The sequence below is a fragment of the Rhinatrema bivittatum genome, chromosome 2 (assembly GCF_901001135.1).
Source record: "Rhinatrema bivittatum chromosome 2, aRhiBiv1.1, whole genome shotgun sequence".
Classification (NCBI taxonomy): domain Eukaryota; kingdom Metazoa; phylum Chordata; class Amphibia; order Gymnophiona; family Rhinatrematidae; genus Rhinatrema; species Rhinatrema bivittatum.
Window position 1 is genome coordinate 694,602,761 of NC_042616.1, and position 27,870 is coordinate 694,630,630.

At 41.2% G+C, this 27,870-nt stretch overlaps 1 protein-coding gene across 2 annotated transcripts in view; it reads right to left on the bottom strand.

The window, feature by feature from the left end:
- Nucleotides 1–27,870, bottom strand: part of MMP16 (matrix metallopeptidase 16) — a 940,897-nt gene that overhangs the window by 600,556 nt on the left and 312,471 nt on the right. For both annotated transcript variants that reach the window (XM_029591617.1, XM_029591618.1), the window contains one exon: nt 20,382–20,504. In XM_029591617.1, the coding sequence (XP_029447477.1) occupies nt 20,382–20,504 (123 nt within the window). The remainder of the gene's footprint in view (nt 1–20,381; nt 20,505–27,870) is intronic.

Consider the following 27,870-nt stretch of genomic DNA (forward strand, 5'->3'; position numbering starts at 1 on the left):
GACGCGCCCCCGACACGCTCCCTCCCCGCTCCTTTTAGAAAGCCCTGGGACTTACACGCGTCCCGGGGCTCTGCGCGTGCTGGCGGCCTATGCAAAATAGGCGTGCCGGCGGGCGAGGGCCCTGCACGCGTAAATCCGGCCGGATTTACACGCGCAGGGCATTTAAAATCCGCCCGTTAGAGAATAGACACTGCCATTATGTCTAGATTTAATATTTCCTTTTTGGTGGGGTTTTGCTTCAGTTTGATGGAGGGGTCATAGTTCCAGATTTCTGTAAGACAATTGTTAATCTTAAGGCCCTTTTCACATGCGATAGAGGCTTATCGTATGTGATACGGCCATATCGCGTCTGATAACCTTTGATAAATGACCCCCTAAGGCAGTTAGTATAGCTGGGTTAAAAAATGTTTGGTTAAGTTCCTGGAGGAGAACTACATTAACTGCTATTAATCAAATTGACTTATGGGTAAATTTTCAAAACCCGACATGTGCAAATACCAGAAGATATGTGCATGGCCGGGCCAAGCGCATTTTCAAAATGGCCCGGCCACGTGCGTATCTCCCGGTACGCGTGGAAGAGCAAGGTTGTTTATAAGGGGCAGGCCGGGGCCGAGGTTTTGGAGGAGCAGGATCAGGTGGGGGATGGCTGGGATAGTGCCATTTTATGCTGTCCCGCTGAAGCACACGCCTGCGAACTCCCAGAGTTCAGACCTTATTCCTGCTCTGTTGAGCAGGTAAGTTCAAAAACAAAAAAAATTAATTGTTAGGGTAGGTTTAGGGGTCGGGGATGAGAGAGGAAAAGGATGGAAGGATAGTTAGGGGGAATAGGGAAGTACCCTCTCAATCGGCTCCTTAATTGGAGCGGACTGGGATGGAACTCAGGATGGCCCAATCATGTTGCCGTGTGTTTTTTATAAAATACCCCCCTCTTGCAAGCACAGGTCGGAACACGCACACACATTCTCATGCCGATGTAAGATCAGGCGCACATGTGCATGCGGGTATCAGATTTTATAACATGCATGTGGTGACTCACACATGTTATAAAATCAGCACGTCCATGTGTGCGCACTGGGAATCACGTGCACATCGGCATGCACCTTTAAAAATTGACCCCTTAGGTAATATCCACTGCTATAACTGGCATTAGTAGCATGGGATCTACTTAATGTTTGGGTACTTGCCAGGTACTTGTAACGTGGATTGATCTCTACTGGAAAGAGGATGCTGGGCTTGATTAACCCTCAGTCTGACATAGTATGGCAACATCTTATGTTCTTACAAAGCATTGAAGTTCAGTTTTCCTGATCACATCAGTCAGTAGCCAGAGACAAATATTGAGTAGGGTTGGAGAGAGTATTGAACCTTGTGATACTCCACAGAACAGGAGTTTGACAGCAGAATATAAGAACATAAGAACATAAGAAATTGCCATGCTGGGTCAGACTAAGGGTCCATCATCCCAGCATCCTGTTTCCAACAGAGGCCTAACCAGGCAACAAGAACCTGGCTTTAATGGACTTTTCCTTCAAGAACTTATCCAAACCTTTTTTGAGCCCAGCAACACTAACTGCACTAACCACATCCTCTGGCAACAAATTCCAGAGCTTTATTGTGTGTTGAGTGAAAACAAATTTTCTCTGATTAGTTTGAAATGTGCTACTTGCTAACTTCATGGAATGCCACCTAGTCCTTCTATTATTTGAAAGTGTAAATAACCGATTTACAATTACTCGTTCAAGACCTCTCATGATCTTAAAGACCTCTATCATATCCCCCCTCAGCCATCTCTTCTCCAAGCTGAACAGCCCTAACCTCTTCAGCCTTTCCTCATAGGGGAGATGTTCCATCCCCTTTATCATTTTGGTTGTCCTTCTCTGAACCTTCTCCATCGCAACTATATCTTTTTTTGAGATGTGGCGATCAGAATTGTACACAGTATTCAAGGTGTGGTCTCACCATGGAGAGATAGGTGTCACCCACAACAACCTGTTGTATTCTTTTTAGGAATCCCCTGAAAGCATTTCAAGCATGGACCACTGAGACAAATTCCTGATAGCATATATATTAGGATAGCATGGTCAATTGTGTTCAAGGTGGCTGAGAAATAAAGTAGGATCAGGATATTGGGTTTGTTTTTGCGAAAAAGATCCTGAAAAAGTCATCTAGTAGGCCTCGGAGGATGGTTTCCATGTTTTGTCCCTTCCTGAATTTTAACAGAGTTTATTTTTGTTATTTATTATTTATTTAAAAATTTAATATACTGCTTTCTACATAATTTGCCTGATGGGGTACACAAAAAAAAATTGTACAATTAAAGCAAAAACATACAAAGAATAAAAAACAGTAATATAACATACTCTCTGCATTTGGCATACAAATTAATCTTGACATCATTCCAGGAATAGTGGGGCTGAGATCAGAAGTTGTCCAGCCTCCAATAGGGTCTGGAGCTGATGAAAGGCTACTTCTTTGATGATTTTGGTCAGGATTAAGGTGCTTGATATGGGCCTGAATTTGCATAAGATCTTGGGATCCAGGGAAGCACACTTGAAGAGTGGATGAATAGTTGCCTTTTTAGTCTAGCTGGCATAACACTCTCAATTTGGTTCACCCACTGGGCAATCCAGTTAGACACGCCAATTTTAACTACGTTGACTAGTTTAGCTGGATAGAGATCAAATGATCTTGTACTGGGTAAAGGTCAGAGAGGCTCTTTATTTTCTGGTTGCTGGGGCTTCTTGGAAATGAGAGAGTGAGGCATTGGTAGTTTCCAGTATTGGTTTGTCTACTTTTCAGGTGTTTGTCTCATCCAAGTCTATGTGAATTTTCAGGATTTTGTCAGCAAAGTGTCATGCAAAGTTTTGCACGTGTCATTTGGAAGAAGCAGTCTGGTGTACTGTGTATCCAATTGGAAGAGGTTTTAGTGGATTCTGAATAAGAACATAAGATTTATTTATTTTAATTTATTTGCAGTTTTTATATACCGACATTTTGCCATACTTGGTCAAACCAAAGGTCCATCAAGCCCAGCATCCTGTTTCCAATAGTGGCCAATCCAGGATACCAAAAGGCCTGGTAGGATCCCAAAAGGCCAAAAGATTTCAAGTTGCTTATCCCAGGGACAAGCATGGATTTCCCCAAGTGCACCTCAACAATTGTTTCTGGACTTTTCTTCCAGGAACTAGTCTAAACATTTTTTAATTCCAGTTACACTAACAGCTTTCACCACATTCTCCTGCAATGAATTAAATAATTTAATTATGTATTCAGTAAAAAAATATTTTCTCCTATTTGTCTTAAATGAATCACTTAGTAACCTCTTTAAATGTCTCTTAGTCTTTGTACTTTTTGAAAGAGTAAACACCCGAATCGCATATACCCATTACACTCCACTCATTATTCTATGGAAATGTGAATCAGAACCGGAATCAATTCTGATTCCGGTTCCGATTCACATCATGTTTTTTTTTCATCCGACCCGATCGCGGTTTTGTTTATTGGCTGCGCCCGAGCCGATAAACAAAAAACCCACACGACCCTTTAAAACTAATCCCTTAGCTTCCCCCACCCTCCCGACCCCCCAAAAAACATTTTACAGGTACCTGGCGCTGGCCATCCAGTGCTCCCTCCATGTGACAGGGGCCGGCCAATGGCATTGATACCCTGTCAAATGGTAAGGGCAAAGGGCCATCGGCGCCATTTTGATTAGTGGCCCAGGAGCGGGAGATCGCTCCCGGGACCCCCACTGGACTACCAGGTACCGGTAAAAAGTTTTTTTGGGGGGTCGGGAGGGTGGGGGAAGCTAAGAGATTAGTTTTAAAGGGTCGGGGTGGGTTTAGGGGTTATTTTTGTGTGCCTTTTTTCCCGCCCTCCCCCAAAACGATAAGAGAACCCCCACAAACAATTTTGTGGGGTTTTCCTATCGTTTTGAGGGAGCCCCCGATTTCTGACGATTTTGAAAATATCGTACGATATTTTCAATCGTCCGAAGCCCGATTCACATCCCTATTATTCTATAGACTTCTATCAAATCTCTCCTCAGCGATCTCTTCTCCAAGCTGAACTCTAACCTCTTTAGCCTTTCCTCAGTGGTGAATTGTTCCACCACCTTTATCATTTTGGTCTCCCTTCTTTGAACATTTTCTAATTATTCTATAATTTTTTGAGATGCGGTGACCAGAACTGTACACGTACTCAAGGTGCTGTCACACCGTGGAGTGATACAGAGGCATTCTCCATTCTCCATTCCTTTCCTAATAATTCCTAGCATTCTATATGCTTTCTTGGCTGTAGCCGCACACTGAGCAGAGGATTTCAATATATTATGCACGATGATGCCTAGATCATTTTATTGGGTGGTGACTCAAATTGCATTGTGTAGATATGGGTTGTTCTTCCCTACATACAACACTTTGCACTTGTCCACATTAAATTTCATCTGCCATTTGAATGCCAGGTCTCCCAGTCTTGCAATATCCTCTTATGATTTCGCACAATCCTCTTGTGATTTAACAACTTTGAATAATTTTGAATTATCAGCAAATTTGATCACCTCACTTGATCTGATTTCTAGATCACTTATGGAGAGTGCAGAATTTCTGCAGAATATCCTTCCTGCACAGATTTTCCATTTTCTGTGTAAAATTTGGAGCAGGCACAGCGTGCCATGAGTGGAGCCCATCCTGTTCGTGGCGATGAAGGAAGCAGCAGTCCCTGGTGTGCCATTTTGCAGCAAAGAAGGAAGCATTAGGTCCCTGGAGTGCTGCATCACGGCAAAGAAGGAAGCAGCAGGCCCCCAGCATGCCACATCATGGTGAAGAATGAAGCAGCAGGCTCGCAGCACACTACATCACAGCGAAGAGTGTGCAAGTCCTGGCTGCTGCAAGTGGAGCTGCTCGCAGTGAAGAAGAAAACAGCAGGCCCCGACGTGTCATGTCATGGCAAAGAAGGAACTAGCAGGTCTCTGTCATGCTGTGTTGTGGTGAAGAAAAAAGCAACAGGCCCCCAGCATACTGCAACATGGTGAAGAGTGTGTAGGTCCTGGCAGTCGCAAGAGGAGCCCATCCCACTCACGGCAAAGATGGAGAATGCCCCAGTGAAAGTGAGAGTATGTGTAGAGGTTGTTTGTGTGAGAGACTGAGAGGCTCTGTAGGGGTGTGTGTGTGTGTGTGTGTGAGTGAGAGAGAGAGCACATGTGAGTATGGGTGTGTGTGCAAGAGAGATTGGGTCTATGTGAGGAGATTTTGAAGGAGTGTGTATATGTGTGAGAGATTCGGAGCTGGTGTGTATGAAAAAAGGATTATGTGTATGTGAGAAAGTGAGGGTGCTTGTTTGTAAGAGAGGAAGCATGTGTGAAGGGATGTGTATTTGTGTGAAAGAGAGAGGAAGCTGTGTGAAAGGAAGTGTGCGTATGTGAGAGAAAGAGGGAGCCAATGTGCAGAGGTGTGTGTGAGAGAGAGATAGGTAGCCTGTATGAGGATGTATGCATGAAAGAGAAAGGGAACCTCTATGGGTGTGTGTGCAAGAGAGAGAGGAAGCCTATATGAGGGGACATTTGTTGTATGAGATACAGCCGTGTGTGTGTGTGTGTGTGTGTGTGTGTGTATCTGTGAGTGAGAAAGGGAGCCTGTGTGAGGAGCAGTATTGAGAGAGGGGTCAAACTCTGGGAGTGGAGATAAAGTGAAAGAGGTTGAGCATAACGGGGAAGAGGAGGGATAGTGGAGGGTGGAGGAATTGGGGGCCTGAGAAGGCAACGTGAAAGGAGACTGGACAGGGTGTAGGGAGAGAGGGTGGAAGTGATACTCTTAAAATGTACTTCTAGGGAAATTCTGCTCAAAATATTTAAAACTCCTCATCTTTAAGTAATAACTGTATTATATTTTAAATTAATTACTTAAAGACTATCATATATATTGTGTTATTTTGACCAATATAAAGAATGCAGAATTTAGCAGAATTTTCAAGTTTTATGTGCAGAATTTTCAATTTTTTTGCGCAGAAGTCCCCCAGGAATAGAATATGTTAAAAAGCAGTGGTCCTGGTACAGATCACTGGGGCATTTCACTATTCATCTTTCTTTCTCTATTCAGAAAATTAACCATTTATTCCTACTCTCTGTTTTCTATATTTTAGCCAGTTCTCAATCTACAATAGAACATTGATCCTATGTGATGACTTTTTAATTTCCACAAGATTCTCTCATGAGGTACTTTGTCAAACACTTTCAGAAAATCCAGATGCACTATATCAACTGGCTCACCTTTATCCACTTGTTTATTTATGCCTTCAAAAAATGTAGCAAATTGATGAGGCAAGACTTCCCTTGGCTAAATTCATTTTGTCTTCATCCCATTAAACTATGTCTATCTATATGTTTAGTAATTTTGTACTTTAGAACCATTTTTTCTGCAGTTTCCCAGATCACCCCTGGAACCCTTTTTAAAAACAAGCAATACATTGGTCATCCTCCAATCTTCAGATACACAGCTGATTTTAATGATAGCTTACAGATTACTAACAGTAGGTCTGCAATTCATTTTTCAGTTCTTTCAGCTCTCTGAGATGTATACTATCTGGTCCAGGTGATTTGCTAGTCTTTAGTTTGGCAATTTGCCCTAGTGCATCTTCCAGGATAACTGAGATTTGTTTCAGTTCCCCTGAATCATCACCTATAAATATCACTTCTAGCATGGGTATCTGCCTTACATCTTCCTCAGTAAAAATGGAAGAAAAGAATTAATGTAATCTCTCCACTATAGCTTTGTCCTCACTTGGCACCCCTTTTGCCCCTTGATCTATGGTCCAATTGACTCTCAGGTTTTTTTTTCCTTCAAATGTACCTACAAATGTTTTTATTATGAGCTTTTGCTTTTACAGCAAGCTTATCTTCAAATTCTTGTCTTTGACTTCCTTATCAATTCTTTGCATCTAACTTGCCCGTGCTTATGCTGTTTCCTGTTTTCTTCATTCAGATCCCTTTTCCATTTGTTTGAAAGATGTTCTTTTGTGTAGAATAGCCTCTCTCATTTCAATTTTTAACCATGCCAGCAGTCATTTGGCCATTTTTCCAACTTTTTAAATGTATGGAATACATTTGGCTAGGCTTCCAAGGTGGCATTTTTAAACAACGTCCATGCCAGAAGCAAACTCTTGAACTTTGCAGCTGCTCCTTTCATTTTTTTTCCTAAACATTTTTCTCATTTTCTCATAATAACCCTATTAAAAGTTAAATGCTATTGCAGTAGATTGCCTTATTGTCCTCCCTCCAGTTATCAAGATAAATTTGATCATGTTATGATTGCTATTGCCAAATGGCCATAACACCATTCCCTCTTTCACCAAGTCATGTGTTCCACTAAGGATTAGGTCTAAAATAGCCCCACACCCAACAGTCAGTTCTTGTACCTACTGTTCTATTAAGTAGTCATTTATTTCATCTAGAAATTTTACCTCCTTCGCATGTCCTGATGTGACATTTACCCAGTCATTACTGGGGCAATTGAAATCACTCATTATTACTGTTTTGCTATTTTTGTTGGCTTGCCTTATTTTTTTTTAGCATTTCATCAGAAGGGCTACCAAAATGATAAGGGGAATGTAACAACTCCCCTATGAGGAAAGACTAAAGAGGTTAGGACTTTTCAGCTTGGAGAAGAGACGACTGAGGGGGGATATGATAGAGGTGTTTAAAATCATGAGAGGTCTAGAACAGGTAGATGTGAATTGGTTATTTACTCTTTCGGATAGTAGAAAGACTAGGGGGCATTCCATGAAGTTAGCATGGGGCACATTTAAAACTAATCGGAGAAAGTTCTTTTTTACTCAACGCACAATTAAACTCTGGAATTTGTTGCCAGAGGATGTGGTTAGTGCAGTTAGTATAGCTGTGTTTAAAAAAGGATTGGATAAGTTCTTGGAGGAGAAGTCCATTACCTGCTATTAAGTTCACCTAGAGAATAGTCACTGCCATTAGCAATGGTTACATGGAATAGACTTAGTTTTTGGGTACTTGCAAGGTTCTTGTGGCCTGGATTGGCCACTGTTGGAAGCAGGATGCTGGGCTTGATGGACCCTTGGTCTGACCCAGTATGGCATTTTCTTATGTTCTTATCATCTATTTGTTCATTCTGGCCCACTGGACAGTAGTACCCCCCCTCCCCCCCACACACACTATTATTCAATTCCCTCTCTCAAATGGAATTTCCATCCTTAAAGATTCTACAGTGCATTTTGTTTCCTGTAGAATTTTTATCCTGTTTATGCCCTCTTTAATATATAGCACCACCCCTCCACCAGTCTGATCCATCCTATCATTGTGAAATAATTTGTAGCCTAGTATTATAGTGTCCCACTGATTAATTGCCTTCCACCTGGTCTCTGAGATGCCAATTATTTCTACCTCTTCAGTCAATGCAATGCATTGTAACTCTCCCATCTTATTTTTTAGACTTCTAGTTTTTTAATACAGACATTTCAAAGTATGTATTTTGTTTGCATTAACAACCTGCTTATCAGTTGGCGGGGGTAATTTGGAATCCTCCTGCTCAGTCTGCTCTTTACTTAAAGGCACCTGGGCTATTACAGCATTTATTGCAACCTCTCTAACATCCCTGATCTTTTAGTATCCTTCAAAGACACATCATTTCAAACCATGCACTTCTGAATGACTGTCAACTTTCCCCCATCATCTACTTTAACAGCTGATCAATCTCTTTTTTAAACGTTAGTTCCATTGGTGATAAGTGATGAGAAATAGATTTTTTTTTTTTTTTGCAAAAACCATGGATATGTTACAGTTTGTTCTCTGTTGGTTACATTACAACCTGTCTTGTTCAGAGCTTGTTTTAAACCAGTTTCTTTCTAGATAACTTCTTTCTTTTCTTAGGGCATGGAGCTCAATAGTGATCAAGGGCAAAGATCTGTGCCACTTGGGTACACAGGATTTCTGAAAAGCTAGTTTATCCAAGAGTCTTGATACTTCTGAGTTCCAGTGTTGTACCATGTTATCCACAGTAAACTGTGAGATGCAGGTTCTCTAAAAGCAATCCTGGGGCTATTTTCTTGAAGCTGTAGGTTCTTTTCACATGTGGAGGCAATCAATGATGTTTATGCAGGCCTTTAAGAGTCAGAGTTAGTAGATAATGGTCTGATAAGTATAGTGATGTGGTGTACAGATTGCTGTTATTGAATTTCAAGAGGCTGACTGAAGCTATGAAGATGTGTCTAGCCTTTACACTTTGAACTGTAATGCGTGGCCAGCCGTGGAATGACCCATGATTGGATGCACTCACCCAGGACAGCACTGACACTTCCTGACTCTGCCTGGATTCCTTTGCAGCATGAACACAGCCATCATACTCTATCCCAGGCATGTATACACGACAGCCCTGCCTTCATAGGCCCCATAGCGGGAAACCTGAAGCAATACTGGGAGATGATGTTAGCGTGGGCTGGAGATTTAATCCCCAGCCACATTCCTAGATGCTGCTTTAGCAATAGGTCCGCCTGCTCTTCCTGTGCATGTTGCTATCATTGTCTCTTTTGCTTAGCTCATTTTCTCCTTTGCCTTACCTGTTGTCTCCTTGCCTTTTCTTGCCTTGTTGTTATCTTGCCTTGCCCTGCTTGTGTCTTGGTCCCAAGTGCCTTGTCTTTGTCTTGCCTGTCCATCTTTGCCTGACTCCTGGTTCTGAACTCTACTACAGACATTGATTACTCTTCTGGACTACCATCTGCCCTGACCCTAGCTTGGATCTCGATGTACCTGCCTCCTGCCAGCCCGACCTTGGCCTGGACCCAGATAACATTTGCTTGCTGCCTGCCCTTACCACTGCCTGGGACTTGACTACATCTGACCGCAACTTGCAGGACTCTCACTTAAGCCCTGCCAACCCCTGGAACCCATGGGCTCAACCTGCAGGGAATGGGGCTGGTATAGGTGAAGCCCTAGCTTCAGACCTAGTAAGAGCAAGTGTACCTTCTGTTGGCATGGGCCTCAATGGCCTACCTACTAGGCTGCATCAATCATGCCACAGCCCAAGGGCTTGCATCTGTGACATGATGAAATCTTAGGGCAATCATTTCTTCTATGAAGTCTCTGACTGGTTCACTGGAGGAAGCATCAACATAGAGGTTCACGTGTCTCCAAGAAAGACCACAGAGATGAAGTGCAATTAGAACATTGAGATTAGTTCAAGGAAGTCAAGCAGATTGTCATTGTTTTCATTGGGAAAGCAGTATATATCAATAGAAAGGCAAACTTCTTCCCAGCATCCTATACTGTTAACACACATTCACAGTGGAACACTTATGGAAAGATGGACTTTGTTAGACTATAGACATTGTAGAAGAGGGTGGACACTCTGCCTACTCTTCTTCCAATCCTGGTTTGAAGCAGGTTAAAAAAATTGGGGGAACAGAGCTTAGCAAGCTTTTATACCTCAGTCATTGTGGAGCTAGGTTTTTATTAGGAAAACAAATCAACTCAGTCATCAGATATGATGGGTACCTTGATATTAACTCATTTAGCATTGAGTAGATGCAGTTTGACAGTGAAATCAGGGAACTATTCAAGGATGGGTTCATTGGGGACCATTCTGAGACTACTATGTTGGAGGCCTGACATTGGTATCTCAGCTGCCTCTCATACACCTGTCTACATCTGTCATTTTCTCATATGGATTTAATGGACATAGAGACCAAGATGTAGATAGTGGTGTGGGGGTTGGTGGGTGACATCCAGGGGAATTAGAGCCAGCAAAGGAGTGTAAAGTCCAGGAGGAGCAGATAACCTGTGAGCAACTTGTTACTGGTAAAGCGTATTAGTGAATTCTTACTTGCTATATTGTGCATTGTGGTGGTTCTGCTTTAATATGCACCTCAGGTGTGCACAAATGGGCATATTAATGGATAAAGCATTATGCTGCACCCCTTTATCATATGCCACCTTCAGCTCAGCTTTTTTGATTTGGTAGGTCCAGCAGCTAAAGATGACATTGGTATTGGTATGGGGGGATCAGAAAGGCAGTAGGGGAGAGTGAAGGACCAGGCCAAGGAGTTGCTGGCCCTCTACCTCTTTGTCTACAGCATGACACATTGTACGATTCCAGGAAGAGGCTGGTCTAAACCTTGCCTAAAGGGGTTTGATTTTCATGAGATGTGCAGGACCACTGAGCTCTATTAGTTTTAAAACAGGATTTGATTACATCTATATGCATAAGTCAACAAATAGTTTTCTGCCAGTAATTTTCTAAGTATTGAATTTGATTCAATCAAGTCCATTATGCATAAGGTTGGGAAAGTAAATTTAACTGGGTATTCTATACTTGCATTTAAAAAAACACCTTTAGCAGTGTACCACATTGAAGCATTATTTTAGAAGTGAAAACTAACAGGTTGATGTGAACATTAGAATAAAGACATAAAAAATTTACTGGAATTTGCTAACATTAATTTTGCTAGCAAAATGCCATAATGCAATTTGGGCATATCACATTTCATCGCACAGCTTAACGCTAATGAAAAAGGTGTGGTTATTTTCGGCGTTAAAACTGTGTGATATCATGCGTCATGACCGCACTTTGCGAAGCCAGCCCACTTTTACAAAATTTCCACCCCTGACTCCACCACAATCCCTCCCCTTTTAAAAATTAGCATCGCCGCATATGTTAAGGCATTTTTCTCATGCGAAAACTCCTTAACGCATGTGAAAATGCCATAATGTGAGTTGGAAAAATGACACTATTACTTAGCCAGATAAGTCTTACACAGTGCTACTTAGCTGAATAAGTAGCATATTTAAGACTTGTCTAAGTGGTGATTTTGCTTCCACTTAGTCGAATAAGTCAGAAATTATCCACCTTTTGTTGAAAACACATACCACATATCTTTTAGAAATGTGAGCATATTGTAGGGTAGATTTACACATATTTTACATTGTGCATATCCATATGCACAAATAATATAACATACATGTGCATGAACACATATGCACCTATATATGTGTATACTAGGGGTGTGTATTCGTTTCCTACGTCTTTGTAATCCGCAATGTATAGGGCCATATTCGTTGTATTCGTGGGGAAGCGAAACGTATCGTGATTCCCCACAAATACAACAAATCTTCGCCGAATTATTTGGCCGTCTAAAGGACCCAATTTAAACAAACTCCCCCATCCCCCTGACCCCCCCAGGACTTACCAAAACTCCCTGGTGGTCCAGCGGGGGTCCGGGAGCCATCTCCTGTATGCACATCCTCGGCTGCTGGTATTCAAAATGGCGCCGATAGTCTTTGACCTACTATGTTACAGGGGCTACTGGTGCCATTGGTCAGCTCCTGTCACATGGTAGGAGCAATGGATGGCCGGTGCCATCTTGTGCTCCTACCATGTTACAGGGGCTGACCAATGGCACCGGTAGCCCCTGTGACATAGTAAGGGCAAAAGCTATTGGCACCATTTTGATTACTGGCAGCCAACGGCCCAAGTGCAGGAGATCACTCCCAGACCCCCGCTGGACCACCAGGGACTTTAGGCAAGTCTTGGGGGACCCTCCTGACCCCCACAAGACTTGCTAAAAGCCCAGCGGGGGTCCGGGAGTGACCTGCACTCCGGCCGTCAGCTGCCAGTATTCAAAATGGCGCCGATAGCCTTTGCCCTCAATATGTCACAGGGGCCGACGTTCGGTCAGCCATTGGTCAGCCCCTGTCACATGGTAGGAGCACAATTACCGGTGCCATTGGACAGCCCCTATCACATGGTAGGAGCACAAGATGGTGCCGGCCATCCATTGATCCCACCATGTGACAGGGGCTCACCAATGGCACCAGTAGGCCTTGTGACATAGAAGGTCAAAGGCTATCGGCGCCATTTTGAATACCAGCAGCCGAGGGTGTGAGTGCAGGAGATGGCTCCCGGACCCCCCGCTGGACCACCAGGGAGTTTTGGTAAGTTTTTGGGGGGTCAGGAGGTTGGGGGGTTGTACTTAATTCAATTTTAGCCAGGAAATGAATAAGAATTAATGCATGTATGTATCGGGAGCCCCCCTTGTCGAATGCAATGTATCTGCCCCCCCCCCCCCCCGACGAATATGAATCCCAAATGCAATGTACGGTGTCCCTCTGCACATCCCTAGTGTATATTATCATGCTGACACATATTTTAAAGTTAGCAGTAGGCAGCCTTTTTCACCTCTGAGACTCCATTCAGATAAGTACTACTAAAAGTTTTTCTACTGAAGATAAGATTGTATGGATTTTGTATAAACTATTCATGCTGTGTCATTATGCACTGAAAAATATGAAAAACAAGGTGGGCAATAGTCAATTTTTTTTAACTAAGGGATCATTTACTAAACTGTATTAGGCATTTACTATGCGGTAAACACTTTATCACAACGATAACGCGCAGTAGTTCAATTGTCATGCATTGTCTTTTCCCTGGTAATGTGAGTATAGTAATGAGCTGATTTGATTGCCAATCTCATCTTTATTAGCTAATCTAATGTAAATATAATCATGTAGCTTGCCTGAAAATTTGCAAGCTGCCTTATCAGGAAAGTTATCTACTACTCTGGAGTTGTAGCTAATTTTCCCTGGGAACATCAGGATGCTAATGCAAATTTTCTTCCTTGATGTTCTAACAAACATTAATAAAATGAACACTGCTTCTTTCCCTCTAAACCCCTATTCTACTTTGCTTCTGAAAGTTGCAAAAGAAGAAATCCTAGATTCAACCACTGAAATAACTAATCATTCTCTGTTATCTGGCTTGCTTTGCCACAAATAAAAACCTTGTCAGACCACTACTAAGGCATAATTCCCTTGATAAAGGGAGGAGGAATAGCCTAGTGGTTAGAGCCGTGAACTATGAACCAGGAGACCAAGGTTCAAGCCCCGCTGTTGCTCCTTGTGACCTTGGGCAAGTCACTTTACCCTACATTGCCTCAGATACAAAAACTTAGATTGTAAGCCCTCTGGGGATAAAAAAATACAGTACCTGAATGTAAACCAGTGTGATATCTCAATTGAGATGAATGTTGGTATATATAAATAAATCTGACCCCACTAATTTTAGGTCCATCTCCACACTCCCTTTCATTGTCATGATAATTAAATCTTGTATCCTTCATCACCTCATTGAGGGGTCGATTTTCAAAATTGGATGTGCGCATCCATGGACAACGACTTGTGCATGGGGGGGGGGGAATGTTCAAATTATGCACGGTGACTCAACCGGCCTTTTTTCCAGTTCCCTCCCAGTCCATTCCAATTAAGAATCAGACTGGGAGGGAAATTCCCTACCTCCCTGCCTAACTTTCCTTCCCTTTCCCCTCTCCCCTCTCCCCTCTCCACCCCAATTCCTAACCCCTACCTAGCTATCCCAAACTTTATTTCACTACTTACTGCTCCTCCAGAGCAGAAGTATTTTCCACGTGCCAGCCAGCTGCCAGTGCATGCTTCCCTGGGACAGCTGCTAATGGCTGTTGCCCCGGCTGGCCCTCATCCTGCCCTGTCCCGTCCCTCTCTGCCCTGACCATGCCCCCCAGCCCACCCATTTTTCAGTACCCAGCACTTCTGTGCGTTTCAGGGGTTACATGCATGATTGGTGTTAGCGATCTGTTGTGAATTTTGCTGCTCGAGTCATCAATCTGTTATGGATCTGCTATGGAGAAGATGCTTGATGGGAGGAGCAATCAGATAGGAGGAGCAATCTGTAGAGAAAGCTCTGTGTAGCGGGCTCCTGGAGAGGGAGGAGTCAGTAATCTTGTAGTGTCTCAGATATTGTCTTGCTAAGGAGTAGCAATCTGTAATGAATCTAATATAGTTGTGGGTGGATCCCTGGGCTGATGGCAGATGACCACGCTCCCGTGAGGATACCCTGAGTGGGACCACCGGCTAGGCTGGAGTATGGAGACAGACACACATTAGTTCTTTTATTAAACAGGTTATCAGAAACCACCAGAGGTGGCAGTAGTGAGCTGGTATGCCCGGTAGGGCTGTAGTCCCTCAGGTACTGGAACAACCATCCCAGGATGGCTGAGCTGTTGAGAAACTGTAGAAAGTGAGTAGGCAGAGTAGGCAGAGTTCATGAATAGAATTAGATGACAAAACTCACGTAAGGTCTCAAGTAAGCTCAGGAGCTGGAAAGGATTAGGCCCTCGAGGAGCGAGTACCTGGTTCCAGGGAAAGCTCTGAAAGAGCGATGGTAACTCACAATTGTTTGTAGGAGTGATAGCTTCCAGGCAGTAGAGAATCCAGAGTGTTCAGGAACATGGGCCCTCAAGGAGCGAGTACCGGTTCCTATCTGTAATCTGAAAATAAAGAAAAGAGCGAGGCCCCCGAGGAGCGGGTACCTCTGGTAAGTCCGAGGAGGCAGAGTAGCTTGGGAGGAGTAGCCGAAGCAATCCCCTTACCCCTTACTAACTCAGTTTGTTAGCGTTTCAAAGACCTTTAAGTATTGGAAGCAGATGAAGTCATCTCAGGGGGATGCCCCTGAGGTTCGTGCCCTTTCTGGTACAAGAGTCGAGAAGCACATGCACACGCCCTAGGCATCAGGGCAAGATGGCAGAGTTGCAGCATCGAGCCGGTCCGGGGACGCCGGAGGGAGACGGCATGGAGAAGCCGTAGTAGCCAGCTGTCCATCAGACTCGGAGGGAGTCACCACAGAGGTAAAGAGGGCGGAGTGAGGGCATCGAGCAGAGACGGACGCAACAGTTGGGCCCATTCTAAAATGCACACAGTATGTGCAAGGCCCGGCCATACGTGTAACCCCTGTTTTTTAGGTGCACGGCCCTTAGAAAATGTACTTGTCAATTTCTAGACAACTCATCAATACCAATTCAGTTTTTCACATTACCATAACATTGAAATGCTTTTACTTTCCAGTTTCATCTCAGTCTTAAGAGGCTTTGACTCTGGGAACATAAGAAAATGCCATACTGGGTCAGACCAAGGGTCCATCAAGCCCAGCATCCTGTTTCCAACAGTGGCCAATCCAGTCCATAAGAACCTGGCAAGTACCCAAAAACTAAGTCTATTCCATGTAACCATTGCTAATGGCAGTGGCTATTCTCTAAGTGAACTTAATAGCAGGTAATGGACTTCTCCTCCAAGAACTTATCCAATCCTTTTTTAAACACAGCTATACTAACTGCACTAATCACATTCTCTGGCAACAAATTCCAGAGTTTAATTGTGCGTTGAGTAAAAAAGAACTTTCTCCGATTAGTTTTAAATGTGCCCCATGCTAACTTCATGGAGTGCCCCCTGGTCTTTCTACTATCCAAAAGAGTAAATAACCGATTCACATCTACCCGTTCTAGACCTCTCATGATTTTAAACACCTCTATCATATCCCCCCTCAGTCGTCTCTTCTCCAAGCTGAAAAGTCCTAACCTCTTTAGTCTTTCCTCATAGGGTAGTTGTTCCATTCCCCTTATCATTTTGGTAGCCCTTCTCTGTACCTTCTCCATCGCAATTATATCTTTTTTGAGATGCGGCGACCAGAATTGTACACAGTATTCAAGGTGCGGTCTCACCATGGAGCGATACAGAGGCATTATGACATTTTCCGTTTTATTCATCATTCCTTTTCTAATAATTCCCAACATTCTGTTTGCTTTTTTGACTGCCGCAGCACACTGCACCAACAATTTCAATGTGTTATCCACTATGACACCTAGATCTCTTTCTTGGGTTGTAGCACCTAATATGGAACCTAACATTGCGTAATTATAGCATGGGTTATTTTTCCCTATATGCATCACCTTGCACTTATCCACATTAAATTTCATCTGCCATTTGGATGCCCAATTTTCCAGTCTCACAAGGTCTTCCTGCAATTTATCACAATCTGCTTGTGATTTAACTACTCTGAACAATTTTGTGTCATCTGCAAATTTGATTATCTCACTCGTCGTATTTCTTTCCAGATCATTTATAAATATATTGAACAGTAAGGGTCCCAATACAGATCCCTGAGGCACTCCACTGTCCACTCCCTTCCACTGAGAAAATTGCCCATTTAATCCTACTCTCTGTTTCCTGTCTTTTAGCCAGTTTGCAATCCATGAAAGGACATCGCCATCTATCCCATGACTTTTTACTTTTCCTAGAAGCCTCTCATGAGGAACTTTGTCAAACGCCTTCTGAAAATCCAAGTATACTATATCTACCAGTTCACCTTTATCCACATGTTTATTAACTCCTTCATAAAAGTGAATCAGATTTGTGAGGCAAGACTTGCCCTGGGTAAAGCCATGCTGACTTTGTTCCATTAAACCATGTCTTTCTATATGTTCTGTGATTTTGATGTTTAGAACACTTTCCACTTGCTATATGCTCATTCTTCTAGATATCAGCTCTATGTTCGACACTATTAAGCACAACATCCTTCTTTCTCATCTCTATGAAGTGGATATCACAGGTTCTATTCATTCTTGGTTCACATCCTACTTATCTGAAAGATTACAAGAGATTAGAATTGCCTTCTCTACTTCATCCTGGAATTCTAGAACCAATGGTGTTCCACATGGTTCGCCCCTCTCTCCTATCCTTTTCAAACTATACTTATTTCCGCTTTGCCATCTACAATCTACACTAGGTCTCTCCTACAAAATTTGCAAGGACAATATTCAATTCAGTTTCTTTTCCCTTTTCAATCCTCATAAACTAAAATCATTCAATACACTTCTCTTTCTTTATCAAGCATCAACAGTTGGCTATCACATAATCGTCTTGCCGTAAACCTAAATATGACCAAGATAATCATCATGGCTCACTGCATTAAGTAAATATTTCAGACTCCTTTATGTTTGACAACCACCAAACACTCATTATCTCAAAGAAAGTCTGAAATCTAGGGGTATTACTTGAACCTCAGTTAACAATGAAACCACAAATCTCTTAATGTTCATTTGCCAAACTGAAATTGTTGTGACACCTCAAGCCTTTTCTGTGTCACTCTGACTTTAGATCTGTAGTTCAATCTTGTATTTTCTCATCTCACATCTATTGTAATTATTTACATTCTGGGCTTCCCCAAAATTAAATTTGCACTCTCCAGATAACACAAAATGCAGCTGCAAGACTTCTTACTGGCACAAACATTTGTGATCATATTACACCTTTACTCTTTTCTTTGCACTGGCTTCCTTTAACCTGGCATATTCAACTCAAGCTTATTTCCATCATTCATAATCTCATACATAATGTTTCTTCACCTTGGGTCAATGATATTCTCAAATTATAAACCCCAGGCAGATCTCTCCGTACACAAAATAAACAACTTTTTAAAATTCCCTCATCTCAGTACGCCTGTCTGGACTCAACCAGAGAACAGGCCTTTACAATCTCAGGACCCACACTTTGGAACTTGTTACCTCTGTAGCTACATAACATTGATGATGCAAAAGATGCTCTTAAGACCTTTCTCTTTAATAAAGTGTTTGAAGATCTAATAAGAGAGAATACAGTCAACTAACTTTTTTGTTAGCTCCTGGTTATGTATGAAAGCTCATGAATTATTGAGTCCATGACCACTGTCTGTAATTGTTTCAATTATGTGTTTTTATTATGAATGTATTTAAGTAACCTGCCCCCGAACTTTGGAGGGTGTGGCATACAAATTATTTTAAATAAATAAATAAATAAAATAAATACACACATTTTAATTTAAAACTTGGCTCCATCTCTTTCTGACAACAATCCCTACCCACCCAAACCCCTACTCCCATCCTGAGATCTCTCCATGAACCCCACAAAAAAATTCAAAGATGAGTCAAGAGCCGATACAGTCTTACCTCGCTTTCAATGCTACCATTATTGCTTTGACAGTACAGCTGGAAACATATGCTAAAAACACTGCTATCTGTGGGCCAGATTATTAAATCTATGCCCGATTTTATAACATGCTCTGAAATCGGAGCAGCCTCAGAGGGAACAGGTAAAGCCATCGGGGCTCCCTTAGGGCTCAGCGCACCTCAGAGGGATCTTTCCTTCCACCCCCCCCCCCCCCCACCTTCCCCTCCCTTCCCCTACCTAACCCACCCCCCAGCCCTATCTAAACCCCCCCGACCTTTGTTGACAAAGTTGCACCTGCCTCCGGGCAGGCGTAGGTTGCGCGTGCCGGCACAACCGCTGTGCCGGAGGCCTCAGTCCCGCCCCCAGCCGGCCCACTCCCCGCCCATGTTTTCAATCCCCGGGACATACGCGCATCCCAGGGCTTGCGCGTGTCGCCGGCCCTATGCAAACTAGGCTCAGCACACGCAGGAGCGGGTTTTCGGGGTTACTCATGTAATATACGCGCGTAACCCTTTGAAAATCCACCCCTGTGTTTATATGGATCATAGACAGAAATGAGAGGACCAGGGTAAGCAAGTATGCCCAATAATCATGTATATTCACAGATGTTAATGAGGGTAGTCTTTCCTTCACTACCCCATGCTGGATTTAGTATTCCTTGGTTTTTCACAAGAATCAACTCCAGGTTCGGGATAAGTAGAATACATCATGAATAAAGAAGTATCAAAAAATTGATAATTGCACTAATATTAAATCCCAGCAGTCTCCATTAGCATCTCTTTAGATTCTCCTCATGTGTGACACTTTTTCCACCTATTACTCTTACTACTGCTTAACATTTCTATAGCAATACATGACAAATGCACCTCAAACTAAAGACTTTATCTACTATGCATTTTTCCCATAATCACAAATTGGGAAATACACTTTAATACATCAGAGCCTAAATATGGCAAAAGACAAACATATTTCTTGCTAAAAAGTTTTGGACTTTAATCTTCTCTCTTTCTCTTATCTTTACTCTCTTAGGAGGTCATTTTCTTACCGAATCGCACGTGAAAAGGGACCTTTCACATGCGATAGCTAAATAGGGCCAGAGTCGGGGCAGCGTCGGCACCGGAAGAGGAGGAGTCGGGGATCAGTCAGGGCGGATGCTGCGAAGCTTCGCTGGCAGCGATAAGGTAAGACACGTTATCGCCAGTAGCGTGCCCAATAGCGCCACCTTTCACGGTGGCGCTATTGGGTACGAAAGCCAGCAGCGATAACACTGAGGTGGTGTGATCACTGCCGGCTTTCGCAGGCCCACCTCCCGCTTTGCCCCCCCACCCCCCATTACCGCGAAATCCAGAGAGCTCTGCGGTGTTAGAAAATCTAGCCCTTAGTCCATTTTTACTCCTCCTAACAACTCATATGTCCATTCTATCCCAAAGAACAACATAACTTCAAAAGTGGTTTCATTTTCTTCATTCTTCTTGCTTCAATTATTCCACCTGCCTGCTGGCTTTTTGTATTCATCTTACAATCAAGAATATTTTCAGTTTACAGCATATTTCTAAAAATGTGCACATGTAAGTTTATTTACCTGTAACTGATATGTTTGTGATGCCACTTCTGTCCTGTTAATGCATATCGTTTTCGGCGAACACTAAATCTGGAGCTACCTCTTGTTTTATCAGGTACACCACATCGAGGCTTCTTCATCCAGCTGCAAAAATTAGTATACCAGTTTACAATTATAGTACTATAATCATCTCTAGAACTAGAAAATCAAGGTAGAAAATATGTTTCTATTTTGTTGTTCAAAAGTTTTCATAGTTATTGATTTTTTAAAGCCTGCATCAGAAGACTTTAAGATAATTCATCATTTAATCATATCATTGTTGACTAAATCTTCCATTTTATATGTCTGCAAGAAGGGGAGGGGCAGCAAAATTGGGGGAACAATATAAATACCTAGAATCAATGCACAAAAGCAGAGATAAGAGATTGAGGTAGAACCATATTTGAAGAAAATGATGTAATAAATCAACACAGAAGAGAACTACCTAAATATGTTTCGCCTCCTACCTCTTGGAAAGTGTGTTTATAGCATGGTACTCTGATTTATAGAAGATTTTTCCCATACATTTACAATGAGAGAAAAGCCTTTATAAATCAGGTTCACATAGTATAATTAAAATGAATATAACTTATGTTTTTGTACAAATGCCACCATTGTCACTTGCCAGAAGAATTGATCTAATCCAATAATTTTAAAGAAACTTGCCCTACAGAATTGTTAGTGGGGCTTGGTACATCTTTATTAAAAATAGTGTACATAAAAATGAACAGGAGAAAAGACTATAAAAGAAGGTATTTCAGCAGTATGTATTTATATTTTAATGTAATGGCTAGTCGGGTTTTAAAGAACCTGACTAAAATATTAAAGATACATATCAATTAATCAACTATCAGTACATAGAAAATGTGTCATATTTTTGCCAGTACACTACATCAAATTGTTCATAGATAGACTATTGTTCTGTTTTCAATGCAAAGTTCTGATACCCATCTTAGGGGGTCATTTTCCAAAGGTATCACATGCGATGTCTAAATCGGGGTGGAGTCGGGGTGGCCTCTGCGACGACTTCGCTGATGGCGAAAGGTAAGACTCCTTATCTCCACCAATATCGCGCCCAATAGCGCCACCTTTCATGGTGGCGTTATTGGGTGTGAAAGCCGGCAGCGATAGCACCACGGAGGTACGATTCCCTGCCGGCTTTAGCAGGCTCGCCCCCCACTTCGCCCCCCCTGCCCCCCATTACTGCCAGATTTTCTAAGATCTGCAAACTTAGAAAATCCAGGCCTTAGTCCTGGAGAAAACTGGATTCCTTTTATAAGACAAATATAAGCATAATCTTGTAATACAATATATCTTGATTATTCTTATATAGGTAACCTGTTAGTACAGTTTGGGGATGCACAGAACAATTTTTATTTTGATAAATGGAAGTTTGACTCTCTTGTGATAATGAGCTGAAAATTCCAAATTTCTTTTTTGGGTTTTGTTAAGCTGGGTTTTTGTTAAGCTTATTTATGCAGACAGACTTCCTATTTCTAGGGTTTTCACATATATAATTCTGCAAAGCTACTTATGGGCGAGCTGGAAGCCAATGAGGGTGTGGGGAAGATACATTTAACAAGAGTAGCCGGAGTTTATCTGCAGAGGTCTATAGTCAATAGAGTCTTTGGGTAACTCACAGGAAATATGAGTTACCATCATGAGGTGCTGGACCTAAACAGATGGTTGTATACTTATACAATCATGAGGAGACATTTGGAAACCAAACAAGTAAATAGTATTTATCTCTCAGATCTAGGTGATAATGGACTTATGAACTCTGAGACAAACTAGAATGTGGCACCTGGCCAGAGCCATGTCCAGTCAAGTACCTTAACTATTCAAAGGCACCCAGCAGCAATTAGGCACCAGCCAATTCTGAATGCCTGGCACGACCCATAATGCCAATGTGTCTCTGTCTTGATTTGGGAACTTTAAACCCATGAGTACCAAAACTTTACAAAGCACATCACAATGAGAGAACAAGGGCTGCTAAGAGTGGAGGACATTGGGGAGAAGGACCATGTAGCAAAGAGATCTGTCCTGTTGGTAATCAATTGACCCCGATCTATCCTATAGCTGAGTTCAGATAACAGAACTGGGAGGGATTAAATATTATTGCTTAAGAATATTGAGCTGACCTCACTAGGATATTGAACAAAAACGGCATGCAAAACATTATTATCCTATTTAACAATAAACCTTCCATGACTCCATTATTTTTTCTTCAGCATTTTGTACCCAATGGAGAGGTCCAGGAATGAAAGGTGCCAGCCCTGGGGCTCACTTTACATTCTCATGGACTAGTTTTGAAGTGGTGGTATTCCATGCTATTATGATTTGACCATTGTTCATCTGGCATGTCCAAGAAAACTTTCAACAAGGGAGAAAACCTTAAACTTTTATAAAATTTTAATTTAGTTTCATTAAACTCCACACCTAGCTTGTATTAGAATGATTTTATTCTGATTGGAAAAATAAAGGGCCTGATTCACCAAGAGTTCAATTTTCCAAAAATAATGATTATAAATTTAGGCACCTAGTGAAATTTGGCATATTAATTTAGGAATTCAGCCTAATTCAGTCTATTTTAAGTGGCCAATTTTTGTGCATAGCTCCCAAAATTAGGTACTTATTAAGCCTATGTATAAAAAATGTTCACTATTTTGTATCTATGTGAAAATGCTTAACACATACAGCCCTTGGCTTAATAATGCATGATGATGGAGACAATGCCAGAGCAATTTGCAATCTTTTAAATTTAATGTTGTGACTTAGTAAAATAATTGAAAAATACATTTTATTTTACTTTAACCCAAATAACAGGCCATATGTGTGCTGATTATTTTACAATAATGATTTTTGCATGATCAGAACAATTTTACCTATCTAATTTATCCAGTTTGTCATCATTTCCCCAATGTTTCAACTCTTGCAAAGTGAAGGATCATATTTTTTAAATTTAATTATTTGATTATTTATTTACTTGTTTATTAAGATTTTATATTCCTCAAACTCTATAAAAAATTGTATCTAGTATGAATTACATATTCAACACATAATACAAAAATGCAATGCATGTCAACTAAAACATTTAAAATATTAAGACAATTTATTTCACAGATTTATCTCATCCCAAATGGCTTCTCCATTTGTTGACTTATAATTTGTATAGTGTCTATATACAGAAAATTAAAATTCTAAAATTTAACCAAAGAAATATTGTTTCAAGTGTTTTGGAACATCTCTAGGTACCGGTTGGTTCTAGCAATAACACATTTCAAATTAAATTATAAATTAGCATGCAAGTTTCATGCATTTATACACAAAGATAGAATCATACTTTCAATGGAGGCTTAGAGGGGTAGGGATGTGGGTATATTGTTGGGTTAAGTGAAATACAAACAATTAAAGTAACAAACTACATGATTTCTCACCTTAAGATGACATCACTACATCAAACGAAAGAAGCAAGGGATAAAGCAAAAACATAAAACTATTATATTTTATTAAAATATTGTATAAAATCAATGCTATAGAAAATAATTAAAATGGGCCCAATATTAGTCAAATGTACACAATTCCTGTAAAACTATTATATATGTAAATGCTATTTTTGCATTTTATAGGCTCCTAGAATAGATACAATAGGTTGAATTTACTTGAAATGATTTGGATCAATTTAGAGCTCTACAATCAAATTGAAATGGCTCTTCAAAGACCAAAGGCTAGCATTAAAGGCTAGCAGGATATGTATTCTCCCTGTACAATAAAAGGTCAGTGTTCTTCTACAGAACACTGCCAGCAATGTAAAAGGCTTTCCTTTAAACACAGGGATTTATAGAAAAGTCAGGATTAATTAGTAGCCAATAAACATTAAACATGTTTATATAATGTGATCTTGATAGAAGTATTTTGTAACTAAAGACCTCATTTTTAACAGGGCTTCTTATTCAGGCCATAAGAGAAAATGTTAACAATGTCCTACATCACTTTCCAAGTAAAAAAAACCCCAAAACTGTTTATTTTAGTCCTTCAGGAGAGAGACTAATTATAGTGACCTCTCCATTGGTTTATCATCTATCTTAGCATGCTATTCATTAAGTGAACATATCACAACCCCTGAAAGGGTTGATTGGAAATAACTTGTTAATGCATGTTTCCTTTTCACTGCAGTTGGTTACTGTTGGTGATGTGTGGTTTATTGTACCTATGTGATGCCTTTTCGGCCTTTCATTTCTGTTTTATTTCAGATTTTAAGTAAAGACTGGTAGTACATGTCCAACTTCATTTGTGTCTTTGTAACACTCAAACAATACAATAACATAAATATATATAATGTGGATAAGGTCTTGCACATTAAATTAACTTGGGGTACACCATTTATATGACAGAGATAAACACATTTTTACTTTTTCAGCATGTTTAAAAATGTAATTTCAATGCCTTAGAAACCTGCATCCATTTCTGTCAACAGTGAAGTATGCCCACATATATTTAAGAATCATAGTAAATATTCTGCAAGTGGTATCCATAAACTAGCAAACTAGAAACACTGTCTTCCCATTCTTTTCTGTTTGATGCTGATATGGCAAAACAAAAATATGAAATAACCAAGTTATATGTTATTTTTTTTGTTTATTTTACTAAATTCAGCATATTCTAATTAACAAAAGAAAAGTTGCTGCTGTTAAGGAAAGGGAACAGTATGGGCCTCATTTTCCAAGCCGCTCGCACACGAAAAGTCCCTTATCGCGTGCAATACCAGGATGGGGGTGGAGTTGATGCGGAGTCGGCCCCGGAAGAGGAGGAGTCGGGGGCGTCACCGGGGCCAACTCTGCACCGACGCCGTGGACAGCGAAAAGGTAAGGGCCTTTTCGCTGCCTATTTCGCTCCCAATAGCTACACCTCCTATGGTGGCGCTATTGGGTGCGAAACCTGCAGCGATCGCACCGCGACAGTGAGATCGCTGCCGGCTAGCGCAGGCCCGCCCCCCGCCCCTCATCTTCTAAAGTATCGCAGGCCTGCGATACTTTAGAAAATGAGGCCCTATTTCAGTGAAATTCTGGGAATGACAGTAGATGCCATGCCTTCCATTAGTAAAGCCTTCTTCTTGCCTACGGAGAGAAGGTAGGAAATCAAAGTGGAAATATATAGTACATGGACAAAATCTACGCTTGATAGTTGGACTTGCAAGGTATTTGAGAAGAGTCTAAGGAAGATGAAGTGACCAAGTGTTCTGTATCCTTTGTTTTGATTTTTTTTTTTCCTAGGACAGAGACTCAATATTGTGTTTTGTTTTGTTTTTGTTTTTTTAGGAAGCATCAAACTTGATTCTGTGCTCAAGAGGGAGTAGATATTTCCTAATGTATGCAAATCTACCCAAATACATAGGAATACATTTTTCCAGATGTGTAAGAAAGATGGGGAGGAGCCAGCTGTCTTGGTACATGTGAGCACCAACAACATAGGAAAATGTAGGAGGGAGGATCTGGAAGCCAAATTTAGGCTCTTAGGTAGAAAGCTGAAATCCAGAACATCCAGGGTGGCATTTTCTGAAATGCTCCCTGTTCCACACAAAGGTCCCCAGAGGCAGGCAGAGCTCCAGAGTCTCAATGTGTGGATGAGATGATGGTGCAAGGAAAAGGGATTCAGTTTTGTAAGGACCTGTGGAACGTTTTGGGGAAGGGGGAATCTTTTCTGAAGGAATGGGCTCCATCTTAAACAGGGTGGAACCAGACTGCTGGCACTGACCTTTAAAAAGGATATAGAGCAGCTTTTAAACTAAAACAAAAGGGGAAAGCTGTCAGTTGCTCAGTAGCACATAGGTCAGAGGGAGGTATCTTCAAAGGATACTAATGATGGATTAGAATTAGGGCATCCCGACACTACAGTGAGGTTCCAATAATAAGAAAAGTAGTCCAAGTGCCTGTAACTAAAAACTCACCTGAGCTAAAAAATTCTAACTTATCCCTATCAATTAAAAAGCAGAATGAAAATGCAAACAAAAAACACACTTTGAAATGTTTGTATGCTAATGCCAGAAGTCTAAGAACTAAGATCAGAGAATAAGAATGAATAGCCATGAATGATGAGACTTAATTGGCATCTCAGAGACATGGTGGAAGGAGGATAACCAATGGGACAGTGCTATACCGGGATACAAATTATATTGCAATGACAGAGAGGAGCATCCGGGAGCTGGTGTGGCGCTTTATGTCCAGGATGGCATAGTTTAAAAAAGGTTTGGATATGTTCTTGGAGGAGAAGTCCATTACCTGCTATTAATTAAGTTGACTTAGAAAATAGCCACTGCTATTACTAGCATCAGTAGCATGGGATAGACTTAGTTTTTGGGTACTTGCCAGGTCCTTATGGCCTGGATTGACCACTGTTGGAAACAGGATGCTGGGCTTGATGGACCCTTGGTCTGATCCAGTATGGCATGTTCTTATGTTCTTATGATATTAGATTTCTTTGTAAATGTTTTTTATTCTTGGGGAGGTACATTATATATTCTTTAAGCTAGCTCAATTGCAATTTATTTTGAATTATAAAGAGCAAGTTGAGAGGTGATTTTATTCAAACTAATCTAATACTGGAAAGTTATGAGTGGATTTTGCTCTATGCTGTATATTGCAGATGATATAGACTCTCCTCGTTTACAGATTTCACATTTTCTTTTGGAGAATGTTCCTTGTTATTTCCTGGATCTCCCTCTTTTTGTGGTTTAATTATAGATATTTGATTATTGGAATCTATTGGATTTGTTTCATTTTTTGTTTATACGATAATATTTTCTGTATTCGCATAACGTTTTTCTTTATTTTCAAGTTTGACTGGATTTATGTACATTTTTGAAATACAAATTCAAAAAAAGAAAGAGAACATATGAATCAGTCATATGAGACAGGAATTAGCAAATAACTTATTAATGGCTTGACATTCTAAACTGTGCTAGTATGATGATTTTTAAGGTGTGTATTAGCAGCCAACGTTAATGAAATATAAATGAGGCAAAGTATACACATAAAAGTATGCATGTTAATGCAAACAATAACAAGTTAATGTTTCTGTTATATTTTGTGTGTTTTAGCATGCATAATTTTCTACTGTGCTAAAATCCAAGACCTGCAGGCCCTAATGATAGAGATGCAATTGGTCATTGTTTTTGTTACAGAGACATGATTCACTAAGGGCTGGATTTTCTAAGTTCTCAGAACTTAGAAAATCCGGTGGTCCCAAGGGGCAGGGGGGGCAGTCCTGCGTGAAATAGGCAGCAAAAAAGGCTCCTTACCTTTTCGCTGTCCATGCCGTCCTTGCAGAGTCAGCCCCGGTGACGCCCCAACTCCTCCTCTTCCGGGGCCGACTCCGCCCCGATATAGGTAGCGCAGGCGTGCGCTACCTTCGCTCGCTATCGCAGGCATGCGCTACCTTCGCTAGCTATCTCAGGCATGCGCTGTTATTGCAA